This window comes from Oncorhynchus mykiss, chromosome 8, assembly GCF_013265735.2.
Source record: "Oncorhynchus mykiss isolate Arlee chromosome 8, USDA_OmykA_1.1, whole genome shotgun sequence".
Lineage (NCBI taxonomy): Eukaryota > Metazoa > Chordata > Actinopteri > Salmoniformes > Salmonidae > Oncorhynchus > Oncorhynchus mykiss.
In genome coordinates this window covers 55,645,612-55,660,171 of record NC_048572.1, presented here as the reverse complement: position 1 = coordinate 55,660,171, position 14,560 = coordinate 55,645,612, and the positions used below count along the sequence as shown (strand labels likewise).

At 42.0% G+C, this 14,560-nt stretch overlaps 1 protein-coding gene across 8 annotated transcripts in view; it reads right to left on the bottom strand.

Annotated features, from left to right (window-relative positions):
• The window catches only part of LOC110530172 (cyclic AMP-dependent transcription factor ATF-6 alpha), a 50,999-nt gene that overhangs the window by 22,751 nt on the left and 13,688 nt on the right, over positions 1-14,560 (bottom strand). For 7 of the 8 annotated variants that reach the window (XM_036985728.1, XM_036985729.1, XM_036985727.1 and 4 more), the window contains 5 exons: positions 14,291-14,470; positions 7,282-7,407; positions 6,853-6,976; positions 1,988-2,055; positions 652-763 (listed from right to left, as the gene is read on the bottom strand). In XM_036985728.1, the coding sequence (XP_036841623.1) occupies positions 652-763; positions 1,988-2,055; positions 6,853-6,976; positions 7,282-7,407; positions 14,291-14,470 (610 nt within the window). The remainder of the gene's footprint in view (positions 1-651; positions 764-1,987; positions 2,056-6,852; positions 6,977-7,281; positions 7,408-14,290; positions 14,471-14,560) is intronic. The other variant, XM_036985730.1, reaches the window with a different exon arrangement.

The window sequence follows — 14,560 nt, the reverse complement described above, 5'->3', positions numbered from 1 at the left end:
GAGTGGCATTGACTGAAATACAGTAGAATAGAATACAGTATATACATAAGAGATGAGTAAAGCAATATGTAAACGTTATTTAAACGTTAAACATTTGGGAGGAGAAAAAAAAGGAAAGGAAATATTTTCCTAAGCTTCAAAAGACCATCTGCTATTTCAGTTGGGGCTTTCCGCCTTCAATTAAGACAGAAACTTGGTACCCTTGGTTATGCTCAATATGCCCTCCAAAATTGTTTCATGACCGCTTTATGATTCTGTTTCTTTCCCACTCAGCAGTTTCATCTGTTGAAGACATGCTGATGACAATACTGCGTCATGAAACCGGATCTCCACTTGGCCTTGAAATCAGTCACAATCCGAAGGACGCATTGTCGCCTACTTCTATGGAAAATGCTATGGAATATGGGGCTCCCGAGTGGCGCAGCGGTCTGTTTCTCAGTGCTAGAGGCGTCATTACAGACCCTGATTCGTATCCAGGCTGTATCACAACCGGCCGTGATTGGGAGTCCAGTAGGGCGGCGCACAATTGGCCCAGCGTCGTCCGGGTTTGGCCGGTGTAGGGCGTCATTGTAAATGAGAATTTGTTCTTAACTGACTTGCTTAGTTAAATAAAGGTACAAAAAATATATATATATGCATGGGGTGACTCACCCTGCGAAAGGACACCACGTAGAAAGTGTCGCCTCGTCGATTTAACTCATCAAAGAAGTCCCTGTAGCTTTGATGGCGTGAGTAGTACACCTGAACCTCACTCCCTGGCCTACTGAGAGAGAGACAGAGGTGACAGTGAAATACATTATATGACATCAAAAAATGCCATATCAAAACTAAATCAAACATAACTTTAATTATCAGATGTATATTAACTGACGCCTAAGACGGTCTGACAACAACAGTCAGAGACCTAGAACATGCTGATGAAATTTACAGTAACTACATTTACTGTAACAAAAATCACCATCTCCTCTACATTTACCATTATTACAATGGTATTATTATGCCTATTACTATGTTTTAAGATAATAGGTAAACTAGTAAGTTCTCAGCTCACAGTGTAACAAGTTGTATGTGTACCACACACATATTTTTTTCATTCACCTTTTTTTTACTTTTTACGTGTCCCATCCACGGGATGGTTGAGCTAACTTAGAGGCTAATGCGATTAGCATGAGGTTGTAAGTAACAATAACATTTCCCAGGACATAGACATATCTGATATTGGCAGAAAGCTTACATTCTTGTTAATCTAACTGCACTGTCCAATTTACAGTAGCTATTACAGTGAAATAATACCATGCTATTGTTTGAGGAGCGTGCACAGTTTTGAACTTGAAAAGTTATTAATAAACAAATTAGGCACAGTCTTGATAGAACATTTTGAACAGAAATACAATGGTTCATTGGATCAGTCTAAAACTTTGCGCGTACACTGCTGCCATCTAGTGTCCAAAATCTAAATTGCACCTGGGCTGGAATAATAGATTATGGCCTTTCTCTTGCATTTCAAAGATGATGGTACAAAAAAAAGTAGTTTTTTCATTGTATTATCTATTACTAGATGTAATGTGTTATAGTCTCCTACATTCCTTTCACATTTACACAAACCTCAAAAGTGTTTCCTTTCAAATAGTATCAAGTATATGCATATCCTTGCTTCAAGGCCTGAGATAAAATGCAGTTAGATGTGGGTATGTCATTTCAGGCGAAAACTGAAAAAAAGGGTCAGTCCAATACAATTCATGTAGCATAGGTCTCCCATTTGGTGACTTGGTAGACAAGGCTACCATTGTGGTTGGGCAGCTAAATAGCAACACCACTGGTTTGGCCTCTCATTCTACTGAAGAAACAGTAGTGGAGACAGAAAGAAAACCATGGTTATAAAATCATTTGGAGATAAATATGGTGAACAACTGAAGAGTTTGGGAAAGTGAGACATCGAAAATACTGTAGGGTCCATTTACAATGCAATTTTTTGATAAATACTTACTCAGAGTAGCGGACTGTTACAACCGAGTTACTGGACTGGTTCGTCTGGGGTTTTTCCTCAGGTGACTTCTGTGAAAATGTGATAAAATGCTGGTCAGTGAGTCATTTCAGTTAAATTCTGAAACTTGAATCATATACTGAAGATTGGAATACCATTGTGTTTTTTGTCTGGGCTGACTGATGACAAACTAAAAAACAAGTAGAACTTAAAAAGAGATTTGTTTGGTAGTTGACCATTTCCTTAGCCAGTATGCCACATGAATAGACTTCAGCATGCCCTCTAAGAGCAGTGCTCTGTTGTACTGGCCATAAGAGCCTGATCCTCATCCTATCTCTGCTATACATATGGCCTGTGAACTACATGTGAAACTAAAGTGCAGGAATAAAACCTGTCACCATGCAAAATACATGTAAGCTGAAATGTTTTCCTTTAAAATTCAATACACTTCCCCCTTTTAAAACGTTCCGATCCAAATCTAAAAACATTTCAGTTATCTTATTTTAAGTCACGTTTGAGCACTTCAGGAATAATTTGATATGACCCATATCGTTGGGTGACACATGCAATATTACCATAAAAACCAACAAGGCTGGGATGAAATGAACACTTTAAAAACAACTGACTAAAGCCTATCAATCAAAGGCAATGACAGTGAGTCCAGGCACGCAGGTTCAACAGGATGAGTGGCCAGCAGCTGTGCAAACAGCATCAGGCTCATTTTGAGAAATTAGTCTTCCTAGCATTTCGTGACATGCCGAGGCTCTGAAAAGGAGTTTAATGTTTCACTGTGGTTAGAGATTTGTGCCCAGAGCGATGTACATTTTAGGTCCCCCTCAGTCTCAAACCTCACCCCTCATTGAGTCAATCAACAACTCTCCTTGCTGTAAGTCAATCGTCATGCCTCAGCCTCACGCTTCAAGGAGGGTAGACAACGGACTTAAGGAGGGGTGAGGAATGAGGCTGAGGGTATAGAATGTACACCTTAGGGGGGCCGAAACTGTGGACATAATTAAAAGAGATCTTAAAACACTCCTTTTTAGCTTTGCTTTTCCTTAGGGTGCTTTTTAATCGTTCTGTTTTTAGTGTTATTCTTTTGTTTTTTTCAATCCTCTTATGATGTGTGGTAAATAAATATTTAATGTATAAAACGTGCTGTATAAATAAAGCTTGATTTAATTTGATTACACCATACCGCTGTACAGATGAGGGGGATTAGGATTCCATTGAGACTAATTGAGTCTAACTCTAGTCTGCGATAAATCCTACCGAATGTAGTACAAGTTTACCACAGGCTTTTTAGGACATGGCAGAAACAGAAGATATGGAGATGTATCCTGGTGTGGAGCAGAGATGAGATTGGATAGACTTCAGCTGCACTGTAATAAACTTACAGTTCAACCTCTGCCCTGCACTTTACTGGAATGAAATAGTCAGCCCTTCTAGCTTCTTCAAAGGACTTCTATCGAACAGACTGCTTCTCATCAAGTTATACTGCAGGTTCAAAGTGGGAAACCAGGAAAAAAAGGGCATCAAGGATGTCAAAGCGCTAAAGAGGTGCCAATATTCTGCAAAACCAGGATAAATAAAATCTCCAGGTCGGAGAAATCACAGTTCTCTATTGTTAGCCTCTCTTCCGCTTGTTCTGCTGCAGGTAGAGGAACATGCATATGGGGTTTTCCCAAAGGACAGGAAAGTCTGGAAGAGTTTAAAACACACCCAAAGAATGAAATCTGTTTCTCTGAGTCGTATAAAAGAGTACCTTGAGCAGAGTTGATCACTCACACCATGTATGTCCTATAGCCTATAAATGATATATAACCAATGCAACAGGGCTCGAGTCAAAAGTAGTGCACTTCATTTCTTCACAGCCAGTAAGAAGAAATGTCCAGGGTCTAGCCCTGAGGGTTACGTGCGTGGGAGAGATGGTGGTAGAAGTGCCTGTAAATAGTTTGGAACGGTCTGCTCCCAGTTTCCATCTGTTTGTGAGAGGTCTTAGCCTTGAGCACGAAACGCTGTACAACTCTTAACGTTATAAAACATTCATAGCTTTACATCCTCTCACTCCTACCTACCACGACGATCATCACAGAGAATTCACTAAACTTCCTGGAAGACCCAGAGGGTGTCATAAACAGCGCAAAACCCCTCCTTCCAATTAGGCAACCCCCTTAAATATATCTTACACAGGAAGCTAGATAAATGTGTAATCTTCTCAAAATCAAAATTCCAAGCTGTCGATTTCTGAGTGGATAGACTATTGTAAGAGTCTAAAGCAAGCTACATCTGAATCAGCCGTCTGAGTTTGGGTTTGACCTGGATATCATTTGCGTCCCATGTCGACTAATTTTAGTGGCACCATTTCTTAGGCTGTCTAAACTAGTATATTTTTCTCTACAGTAAGTGGTACATACAGTAACAAAGGACAGTTTTGTGTAGCTCACACGTCATGAAGACAGGGTTAAAAGATTTATGTGAACTCTCTCAACCAATGTTAACCCTTTACACTTGTACCCGTAAACGGTCCAATGGGAAATCTGCGGCGGTACAGTAACATACGTCAGAGCTCAGGCTCAGCGATGGGTTTTGACTGACAGGCGTTTTGAATTTGAGCTCATCGCGCGACAAGAAGTTGCTCCCATCCCTCCCGTGCATTTGTTGTTGTCGGAACGAGGGAAATGCTGTAAATTAAGAGGACTCTATGTCTTTTTGAAAGACGAGACGTTGAGGATTATAATAAATAGTGCTCGGATGTCATGCATGCAAGCCAAGCACCCGTTAGTCAAAATGTGCGCTTTTCCATATCATAAAACTCCTGACATTTACAGTGTCAACGTTGATGATCACTATGTTTGATGTACAGTTCCAAGTTGACTTGGTGTCATACCCTTGGTGATTTGAACCCGAACGAACCTATGTGTCTACTTTGAAGAACATTTGCAGCGGCACACGCACCTGAATGCACTCGTGACTCCTTTCTATGGGCACCATAACAATGATCCGTTTCCCTGAATTGTGTGAAAGCCTAACACCGTAATATCATATTTTATAATTCAGCCAGTCGTGTTGGCAATAGAACAAGCTTATGCTGCACCTTACAACACATTCTTCCAGGAATATTCTCATGTTACGGAATGTATTTTCAGATGTCGTTATCGAACAAATGCGCGCGAAAAGTACAGTAAATGTAAAATGAGGATCAAAAATCAACAGTTTAATGTTTGTATTCAATCTTGTGTCAGGTGAACTGTAGTGCTTTGGTCTAATAACATCTCCAAACTGCCTCCTTTCAATTGCTACCATGGTTATGCACATGCTTTTCGTATTTATTCTGTAAGAAACATTTCAATCTAACCCTATCCATATAGGCCGATTCCCACTCGTGTAAAGGGTTCAAACAGCCAAGCACTCAAATTCCCCTTATTTAGCTTCTAAGTGGACCAACTTCTAGGACTACGTTTGTGGAGCTATCTAGCTCCTTTATAGATCGCGGCCCTCTCTGGCAGCTCAGTCTGTATAACCCTGTAAAGCAGCAAAAGGAGCCTGTAAAACGAATGTAATGATTTAGCTCCTCCTCACATTCTGAAGCAGCGTACTTGACTCACTGGGTTCAAATGGAAGTCAGTCTAAAACAAAACAAAATACGGTCTATAGCAGTCTTCAAACCTCTCTATTTAGGCTGTCATTTATGACACATAACAAAACACGCAGAGGTCTGCGGAACAAAATTAACTTCTGCACATGTGCTGGATTCTCTACTTCCTGGCAGTGGTCTCTGCTCAGAGAGACCTGGCTACTCTAGCGAACGGTGGTCGTTTTGAATAAAGTTAGATCAAAGCCGGGTCAATGTCTGCAAGATCACATTGCGACAGTATTCTGCAGAACAGAACCCAAATACAATAGCGTAGTGTAACGTTACTGTAAGACAAAGTGCCACCTCGTTTCTTATGAGAGTTTAGGATGATTGTGTGAATAGTCGCATTTGTCTCTCATGTGGCCAAAACTCAACCAAACAAAATACGTGCTTTGATTGAAACGAAGCACGGGTAGGCTATGCTACAGTTTGTTAACACCATCTGCTCTACAGTTCGCTCACTACATCGTTCAAAACACAGTAGGCTACTTGAAACAACACTGCATAACTGTAGAATATCGAAATGCATATCCCCATGAAACTGGTATGGATCAAATGGTTGGAATGAAGAGACTTTTTGGACATTTAACTGGTAAAACATGAAGAATTGTCATTCAAGATTGACAAGTGGGAAAGGGGGGAGGTTATAGCAACAAGTCTTATACCAAAACCAAGTCAAATGCCATCAACTAATATCAGCATCTAACATAACAAAAAGGCTTTATAACCAAAAAACGATGAAAATAAAACCTAATATAACTCAAAACGGAAAGCATTTGCATTTTTGCGCAGTCCAGTCCAGTAAGTTAAATTTTGTTATTACCTATAACAACAAAAAAATAAATATTTAGCTATTAGCCAAATTGAGTCAGATGTCGGCAGCTGTGACCTCATTACAAGAGCAATACACATATTGTCACTAAACTGTTTATGTTCATGTGGCAGCTCTATTAAATGGGTCATCATGGAGAGCCGTCTTGACACGGGCCTGAAACCCGAAACCTCTATTGGAGTAGACGTCGGCCTACGTACTGACAGTTTAAATATCCTCTGAGGTACTGCTTAATAACCTGTCCGAAAAATATGCAATGACCATTACGGGCGTTTGATCACACTTTAAAACGTCTCATTATTTGGGCCATGGGACCTGACCAGGAAAAACCAACGACCTAGTTAGTACAGCTTTTTCGCTGTTTTGTAGACAAGCAGGTCATAGAAGAGTCGTCTAACCTACCAGGACAGTTTTGGTTGTGTGCTGATCTGTTGTTGTATGTCTGGACTGATCAGTGGTAGAGCGTGTGGACTTGCTTCTCTCCTCTTCGTGTCGATGAACCCAGCCTCGCAAGTTCTGAGTCAGACTGGATTATAGGGGAAGAAGGAATATTCAGATTGAAGTTAATAAAGTATGGCTTCTATGTAAGAACTGTTGAAGGCAGCTGCTGGCTTTCATATGTGCCTCATCCCTCTCAAATGATGACGGCTTGAAGACTGAGTGAGTTTCCCAGTTCCAGCCACCTTTTCATTCCACTGTGACGGCGTCAAAATGACTGGTGAACAGTTTGGTTTCATGAGCTGCCAACATGGCTCACACATTACAGTCTAGTTAGCAGTGGGAAAGACAAAGGCTAGCGCTACTAATCAGATGGACTTGGTTAGTACTGACCGGAGAGACTTGGACCTGGAGACAGGAGAGTGGGGTTGGCAGGGGGGCGAGGAGGGTGACCCAAACAGGAGAGACTCCTTCTTGACCACAGCTAGAGCCATCTCCTCTGGGGTATAATCCTCCCACCTATAGCACAGAGAGGGGAGAGAGAGGGAGGTGAGGGGAGAGAAGAGAGGGAGGTGAGGGGGAGAGAGAGGGAGGTAGGTAAGGTTAAGGTGAGAGAGGTAGATAGGTAAGGGGAGAGAGAGAGATGAATCAACACCTCATCAACAACACATTCACCTTCCCTTTGTGATCTCATTGTGATCCAGCTGCTGATATGCTGGTGTATGCTGTGGGTTTTCCTTGTGGCCTAAGGACTGGAATATGAACCCGGAATAATCAGTCACTTACTCCGGACGTCCCAAGTGTTCATCAATTTTAAACGAGCAGCTGATTCACATCTGGAACAAACAACACCTCAGGTGACTTGAAAGCCAAACACTTCCCCTTAGTTGATGAATTAGGTCATAAGTTAAAGAAGGGGGTTACGTTGAGTTCTACGCAGTGACCTGCAACAATAACCTGCAGAGCCAGTGGCCTCGTCTTCACGCAAGCACACACACACGTTGGACTGAAGGTCTCCTGGGAAATGGTTTGATAAATGGTCTGTTCCCGACATCTGTGTGGAACTTCCACTTCCAAACCCGTTGACCAGATGAATGAGCCCTGGGCTCCAGATCAGAAGGACACAATAGGGTAGAGAATGTGGGCATCAAAACGGTCCATTAGCCCCAAAAAATGCTGTATTGTGTATACATTCTATAGCCTAGTCCCAGATCTGCTCATGCTATGTAGCCTCCTATGATGACGAGGCTATATGTTCTACGACTACTCATATCGAACGGCCCATTACCACACAGTTTGAGTTAGCCTAGCACTGTACTATCATCTGCTCAAAGCAGGCTATTTGCAGTAGGTGATGTAGTACTTTGTAGCAGGCAGCTGGACACATGGGGACCAGTGGTGACTGTAAAATTAAACTGGCCACTAAAAAGACACCCCTAGTAATACTATTTTATTGTGCTCTGCTTGTATCACTCCAATTCAACCCACAGATTTGTCACCAGAGAATGATGTGTCTAAATAAGGTAACATTCGTGAGTCCTGTATAACAGGATGTAAATATTACCACCAAGATAAAAATGAGCACTCTCAATCCAACCCCCCCCCCCCCCCCCCCCCACCCCCCCCAAAAAAAGCAGGGCTGGAAATAGATGCTTAGTCAAACAGAAACAACCAATCAATTAGTCTACAGTTCTGTTTTCTGGGACAGAATTAAGTGCTCTTGGATGCCTCCGATTCTACTCCAGAAGCCTGGTAAAACACTTGAGTCCACCTACTTCTCTTCAATTCAGAATTATTATTTTTTTACTCATCTTATTCCTGGTTCGTGAGCATTTTTCCAAGACAAAGATGTGGCTTTAAAGCATAGGTGAAATTGCCACGGGGATGGGGGGGTGACGACAACATGCCCCCCCCCCCCCCCCGAGATATAGAACAGTGCAAAATGTTTTAAAAGCAGGAAGTTAGCAGTTTTCCAACAAACCAAAAATGTTTTGTTTGTTTATTTTTGGGTTGTGGGGCCCCCTGGAGGTAGGTGTTCCCCAGAACATAGCAGGGACAAGATAACAGGAAGAGGGCTCTTAATGCCACATGGTACAAAGACTATTCATGGCTGGAATATTCACAAAACCAGGACTTGCCAATTGTTTTGTACGCAGACCCTTTTCACTACACAATGCCCCTCAATCTGCCTTTACTTACCTCTCTGGTTTTGCTAACTAGAAAAAAATATATCCTAGAATTGCCTGATTTCAGTGTGTCACTCAACCTCATCCAAGCCAGCACTGGCCTTGCAGTCAGGTGTGTATGTATGTAAGCCAACTTTAGAGCCCAGCCTGGAACCAATTACGTCAACCCTCAAGCTTCGGTAACAGTAAGGGAAATATTACTCCTGGACTAATTTACAGTTTCAATGGAGACTCTCCCCTGACTCTCTCTTTCTCCCAGTCTTTTCAACAGGCAATCAGCCAGTCCTCAGTTCAACTTAGACCACACTGAACCCTGAGGTGTCCCAGTGTCAGTGACCAGATGTATTTAATATTCAATGAGATATATCTTAAATGACAGCTGTTTGTTAGACTGAATATCAGGATTTTAAATATACTGGAAGGTATATTTTAGCTCAGCCCCCCCAAGTGTATGCCTTCCACCTGTAAACGATGAAAACGACAAAACGTGATCGTTAATGTATGATCAACTTAGTAGATTATATCATATGTACATATTAACGTGCATCCTTACAATAGTAGTCAGTCTTTATCGTTTGTGTCTTCTTAATATTTGCCTTGAAATACCGTCATTAATGATGGTGAGGACTTATCGTTCCAATTATCCTTCCACATACTGCTTTCAAAATACCCCTCAAGAGAGGCATAATACGTTAGGTCAAACTGTGTAGAATGGCAGAAAATGCATTTAAAAATATTTTTACAAATTCTGCGGGGAGGGGGGGGGGGGGGGACCCCCAGACCACACGTCTACTGTTCATCTCCCCCAAGATCTGCACCACAATTTCGCTCTTGCTTTAAAGATGAAATCTGCATTAGGATAAACAGCGCCACAAATGGGCGTGCCTTTGTTGTTTTGGCTCTGTTGATAAAACAGAGTGACGGGTCAAGCAGCGTGCTTGCAAAAATTGCAGTACGTATTCTGCTGTTCTATCGCACGTGCAATGGCGTCCGAGGAACAAGTCTTTGATTTTTTTTATTTTTAAGAATTTGTTGTTTGCCTTTACTACTTTGTTGTTGTAATATCCCAAATGGACGTGGAAGTTTCACCCATTAACAATTCCAGCTTTAAAGCCAATCAATCTAAGCCTGTGCGTGATCTGGCCGATGGTGTGTAAAATAGTAGAGTTCCTGTCAGCGTGCATGCAAAATTTGGTTATTCTGGGAACCAAGATTATGTGAATAGTGAGATAATTGACAATTGTAAAGAGTACCTGAACACCGAAAACACTTATGTAACCTCACACCTCTAGTTGATTTTCCATTAGTCCATAAAAACAGAAAAGTACTTCTGATGTGGAACATACTGAGGCAAGAGAAGACTGGGTCCGTGTCCAATGAATTAACGAGCCTAGGGTGTACCCCAGACATATGATTACAGTAATTTACATTCCCGTACAGTAAGAGCATCCCATCTACTTACTTAAGTCATTCTTCAGCTTCTGGTAAACGAGTGTCTCGAGACAGGCTCTGCCAGAACACTGAGGTACAATCACAAGTCAGTGAGAGACTTAGCAGGAACCATTGGTTCTCGTTGATACATAGCAGGGCATCACGTTTCCTACAGGGCTAGAGTGCTGTGCTAAGGCTTCTTTGGTGCTACTTATCCTTATATGAGAAGGAACCACCTGGTGTTAGACTGTGTGGAACAAATGGTTAAAGATGAGGTTTCTAAATCATTGCGGGCAGGAAATGACAGTGACATAAGTCCAATACAAACCGATAATGAATCAGTTTGCCATGGCAGCAGACCGCATTTAGAAGCAATTCAAAGGAAACAACAAAAAAAACTGACGACGTAAAATTAAAAGAAACTCCTGGGAACAAAAAATAGGGTAACTATGTGTTCAGTTACAAGGGTAGTGTGTTTGTATGTGCACACACTGAATATTTGTGTGTGTGTGTGCGCGTGTGCATGTAAGAGAGAACATACAGTGCATTGCGAAAGTATTCGGCCCCCTTGAACTTTGCGACCTTTTGCCACATTTCAGGCTTCAAACGTAAAGATATAAAACTGTATTTTTTTGTGAAGAATCAACAACAAGTGGGACACAATCATGAAGTGGAACGACATTTATTGGATATTTCAAATTTTTTAACAAATCAAAAACTGAAAAATTGGGCGTGGAAAATTATTCAGCCCCATTAAGTTAATACTTTGTAGCGCCACCTTTTGCTGCGATTACAGCTGTAAGTTGCTTGGGGTATGTCTCTATCAGTTTTGCACATCGAGAGATTTTTTTCCCATTCCTCCTTGCAAAACAGCTCGAGCTCAGTGAGGTTGGATGGAGAGCATTTGTGAACAGCAGTTTTCAGTTCTTTCCACAGATTCTCGATTGGATTCAGGTCTGGACTTTGACTTGGCCATTCTAACACCTGGATATGTTTATTTTTGAACCATTCCATTGTAGATTTTGCTTTATGTTTTGGATCATTGTCTTGTTGGAAGACAAATCTCCGTCCCAGTCTCAGGTCTTTTGCAGACTCCATCAGGTTTTCTTCCAGAATGGTCCTGTATTTGGCTCCATCCATCTTCCCATCAATTTTAACCATCTTCCCTGTCCCTGCTGAAGAAAAGCAGGCCCAAACCATGATGCTGCCACCACCATGTTTGACAGTGGGGATGGTGTGTTCAGGGTGATGAGCTGTGTTGCTTTTACGCCAAACATAACGTTTTGCATTGTTGCCAAAAAGTTCAATTTTGGTTTCATCTGACCAGAGCACCTTCTTCCACATGTTTGGTGTGTCTCCCAGGTGGCTTGTGGCAAACTTTAAACAACACTTTTTATGGATATCTTCCATAAAGGCCAGATGTGCAATATACGACTGATTGTTGTCCTATGGACAGAGTCTCCCACCTCAGCTGTAGATCTCTGCAGTTCATCCAGAGTGATCATGGGCCTCTTGGCTGCATCTCTGATCAGTCTTCTCCTTGTATGAGCTGAAAGTTTAGAGGGACGGCCAGGTCTTGGTAGATTTGCAGTGGTCTGATACTCCTTCCATTTCAATATTATCGCTTGCACAGTGCTCCTTGGGATGTTTAAAGCTTGGGAAATCTTTTTGTATCCAAATCCGGCTTTAAACTTCTTCACAACAGTATCTCGGACCTGCCTGGTGTGTTCCTTGTTCTTCATGATGCTCTCTGCGCTTTTAACGGACCTCTGAGACTATCACAGTGCAGGTGCATATATACGGAGACTTGATTACACACAGGTGGATTGTGTTTATCATCATTAGTCATTTAGGTCAACATTGGATCATTCAGAGATCCTCACTGAACTTCTGGAGAGAGTTTGCTGCACTGAAAGTAAAGGGGCTGAATAATTTTGCACGCCCAATTTTTCAGTTTTTGATTTGTTAAAAAAGTTTGAAATATACAATAAATGTCGTTCCACTTCATGATTGTGTCCCACTTGTTGTTGATTCTTCACAAAAAAATACAGTTATATATATTTATGTTTGAAGCCTGAAATGTGGCAAAAGGTCGCAAAGTTCAAGGGGGCCGAATACTTTCGCAAGGCACTGTACAGTGGGGCAAAAAAGTATTTAGTCAGCCAAGTTCTCCCACTTAAAAAGATGAGAGAGGCCGGTAATATTCATCATAGGTACACTTCAACTATGACAGACAAAATGAGAAAAAAAATCCAGAAAATCACATTGTAGGATTTTTAATGAAATTATTTGCAAATTATGGTGGAAAATAAGTATTTGGTCACCTACAAACAAGCAAGATTTCTTTCTCTCACAGACCTGTAACTTATTCTTTAAGAGGCCCTCTGTCCTCCACTCAGTACCTGTATTAATGGCACCTGTTTGAACTTGTTATCAGTATAAAAGACACCTGTCCACAACCTCAAACAGTCACACTCCAAACTCCACTATGGCCAAGACCAAAGAGCTGTCAAAGGACACCAGAAACAAAATTGTAGACCTGCACCAGGCTGGGAAGACTGAATATGCAATAGGTAAGCAGCTTGGTTTGAAGAAATCAACTGTGGGAGCAATTATTAGGAAATGGAAGACATACAAGACCACTGATAATCTCCCTCGATCTGGGGCTCCACGCAAGATCTCACACCGTGGGGTCAAAATGATCACAAGAACCGTGAGCAAAAATCCCAGAACCACACGGGGGGACCTAGTGAATGACCTACAGAGAGCTGGGACCAAAGTAACAAAGCCTACCATCAGTAACACGCTACGCCGCCAGGGACTCAAATCCTGCAGTGCCAGACGTGTCCCCCTGCTTAAGCCAGTACATGTCTAGGCCCGTCTGAAGTTTGCTAGAGAGCATTTGGATGATCCAGAAGAAGATTGGGAGAATGTCATATGGTCAGATGAAACCAAAATATAACTTTTTGGTAAAAACTAAACTCGTCTTGTTTGGAGGACAAAGAATTGCATCCAAAGAACACCATACCTACCGTGAAGCATGGGGGTGGAAACATCATGCTTTGGGGTTGTTTTTCTGCAAAGGGACCAGGACGACTGATCCGTGTAAAGGAAAGAATGAATGGGGCCATGTATTGTGAGATTTTGAGTGAAAACCTCCTTCCATCAGCAAGGGCATTGAAGATGAAACGTGGCTGGGTCTTTCAGCATGACAATGATCCCAAACACACCGCCCGGGCAACGATGGAGTGGCTTCGTAAGAAGCATTTCAAGGTCCTGGAGTGGCCTAGCCAGTCTCCAGATCTCAACCCCATAGAAAATCTTTGGAGGGAGTTGAACGTCTGTGTTGCCCAGCAACAGCCCCAAAACATCACTGCTCTAGAGGAGATCTGCATGGAGGAATGGGCCAAAATACCAGCAATATTGTGTGAAAACCTTGTGAAGATTTACAGAAAACATTTGACCTCTGTCATTGCCAACAAAGGGTATATAACAAAGTATTGAGATAAACTTTTGTTATTGACCAAATACTTATTTTCCACCATAATTTGCAAAAAAATTCATTAAAAATCCTACAATGTGATTTTCTGGATTTTGTTTCTCATTTTGTCTGTCATAGTTGAAGTGTACCTATGATGAAAATTACAGGCCTCTCTCATCTTTTTAAGTGGGAGAACTTGCACAATTGGTGGCTGACGAAATACTTTTTTGCGCCACTGTATGTATAAACAGTATTATAAGTATATTGAGTCAGGAAACCCTCATGTTCATGTTGTGTTAATTACCTGTCCTGGGATTGGTGGGATTGTGGGTACTGGGCATCCAGGGGCTCCAGTGGGGACTGGGGGTCTGGTGTCTCCTCCCCTCGCCTTTGTTGTTGGTCGGGGGAGAAGCTGAGCAGATGTCGGCTGCTTTGTGGCTTCCCAGTGGACAGGCTGGAGTTGCTGGTCTCTGACTCCCACACACTGAGACCAGAGGGACAGGGCAGGGCCTTCAGTTACACAAGTCAGGCGAAACACAGCAAGAACAACATAGACTAACACACACACACGTTG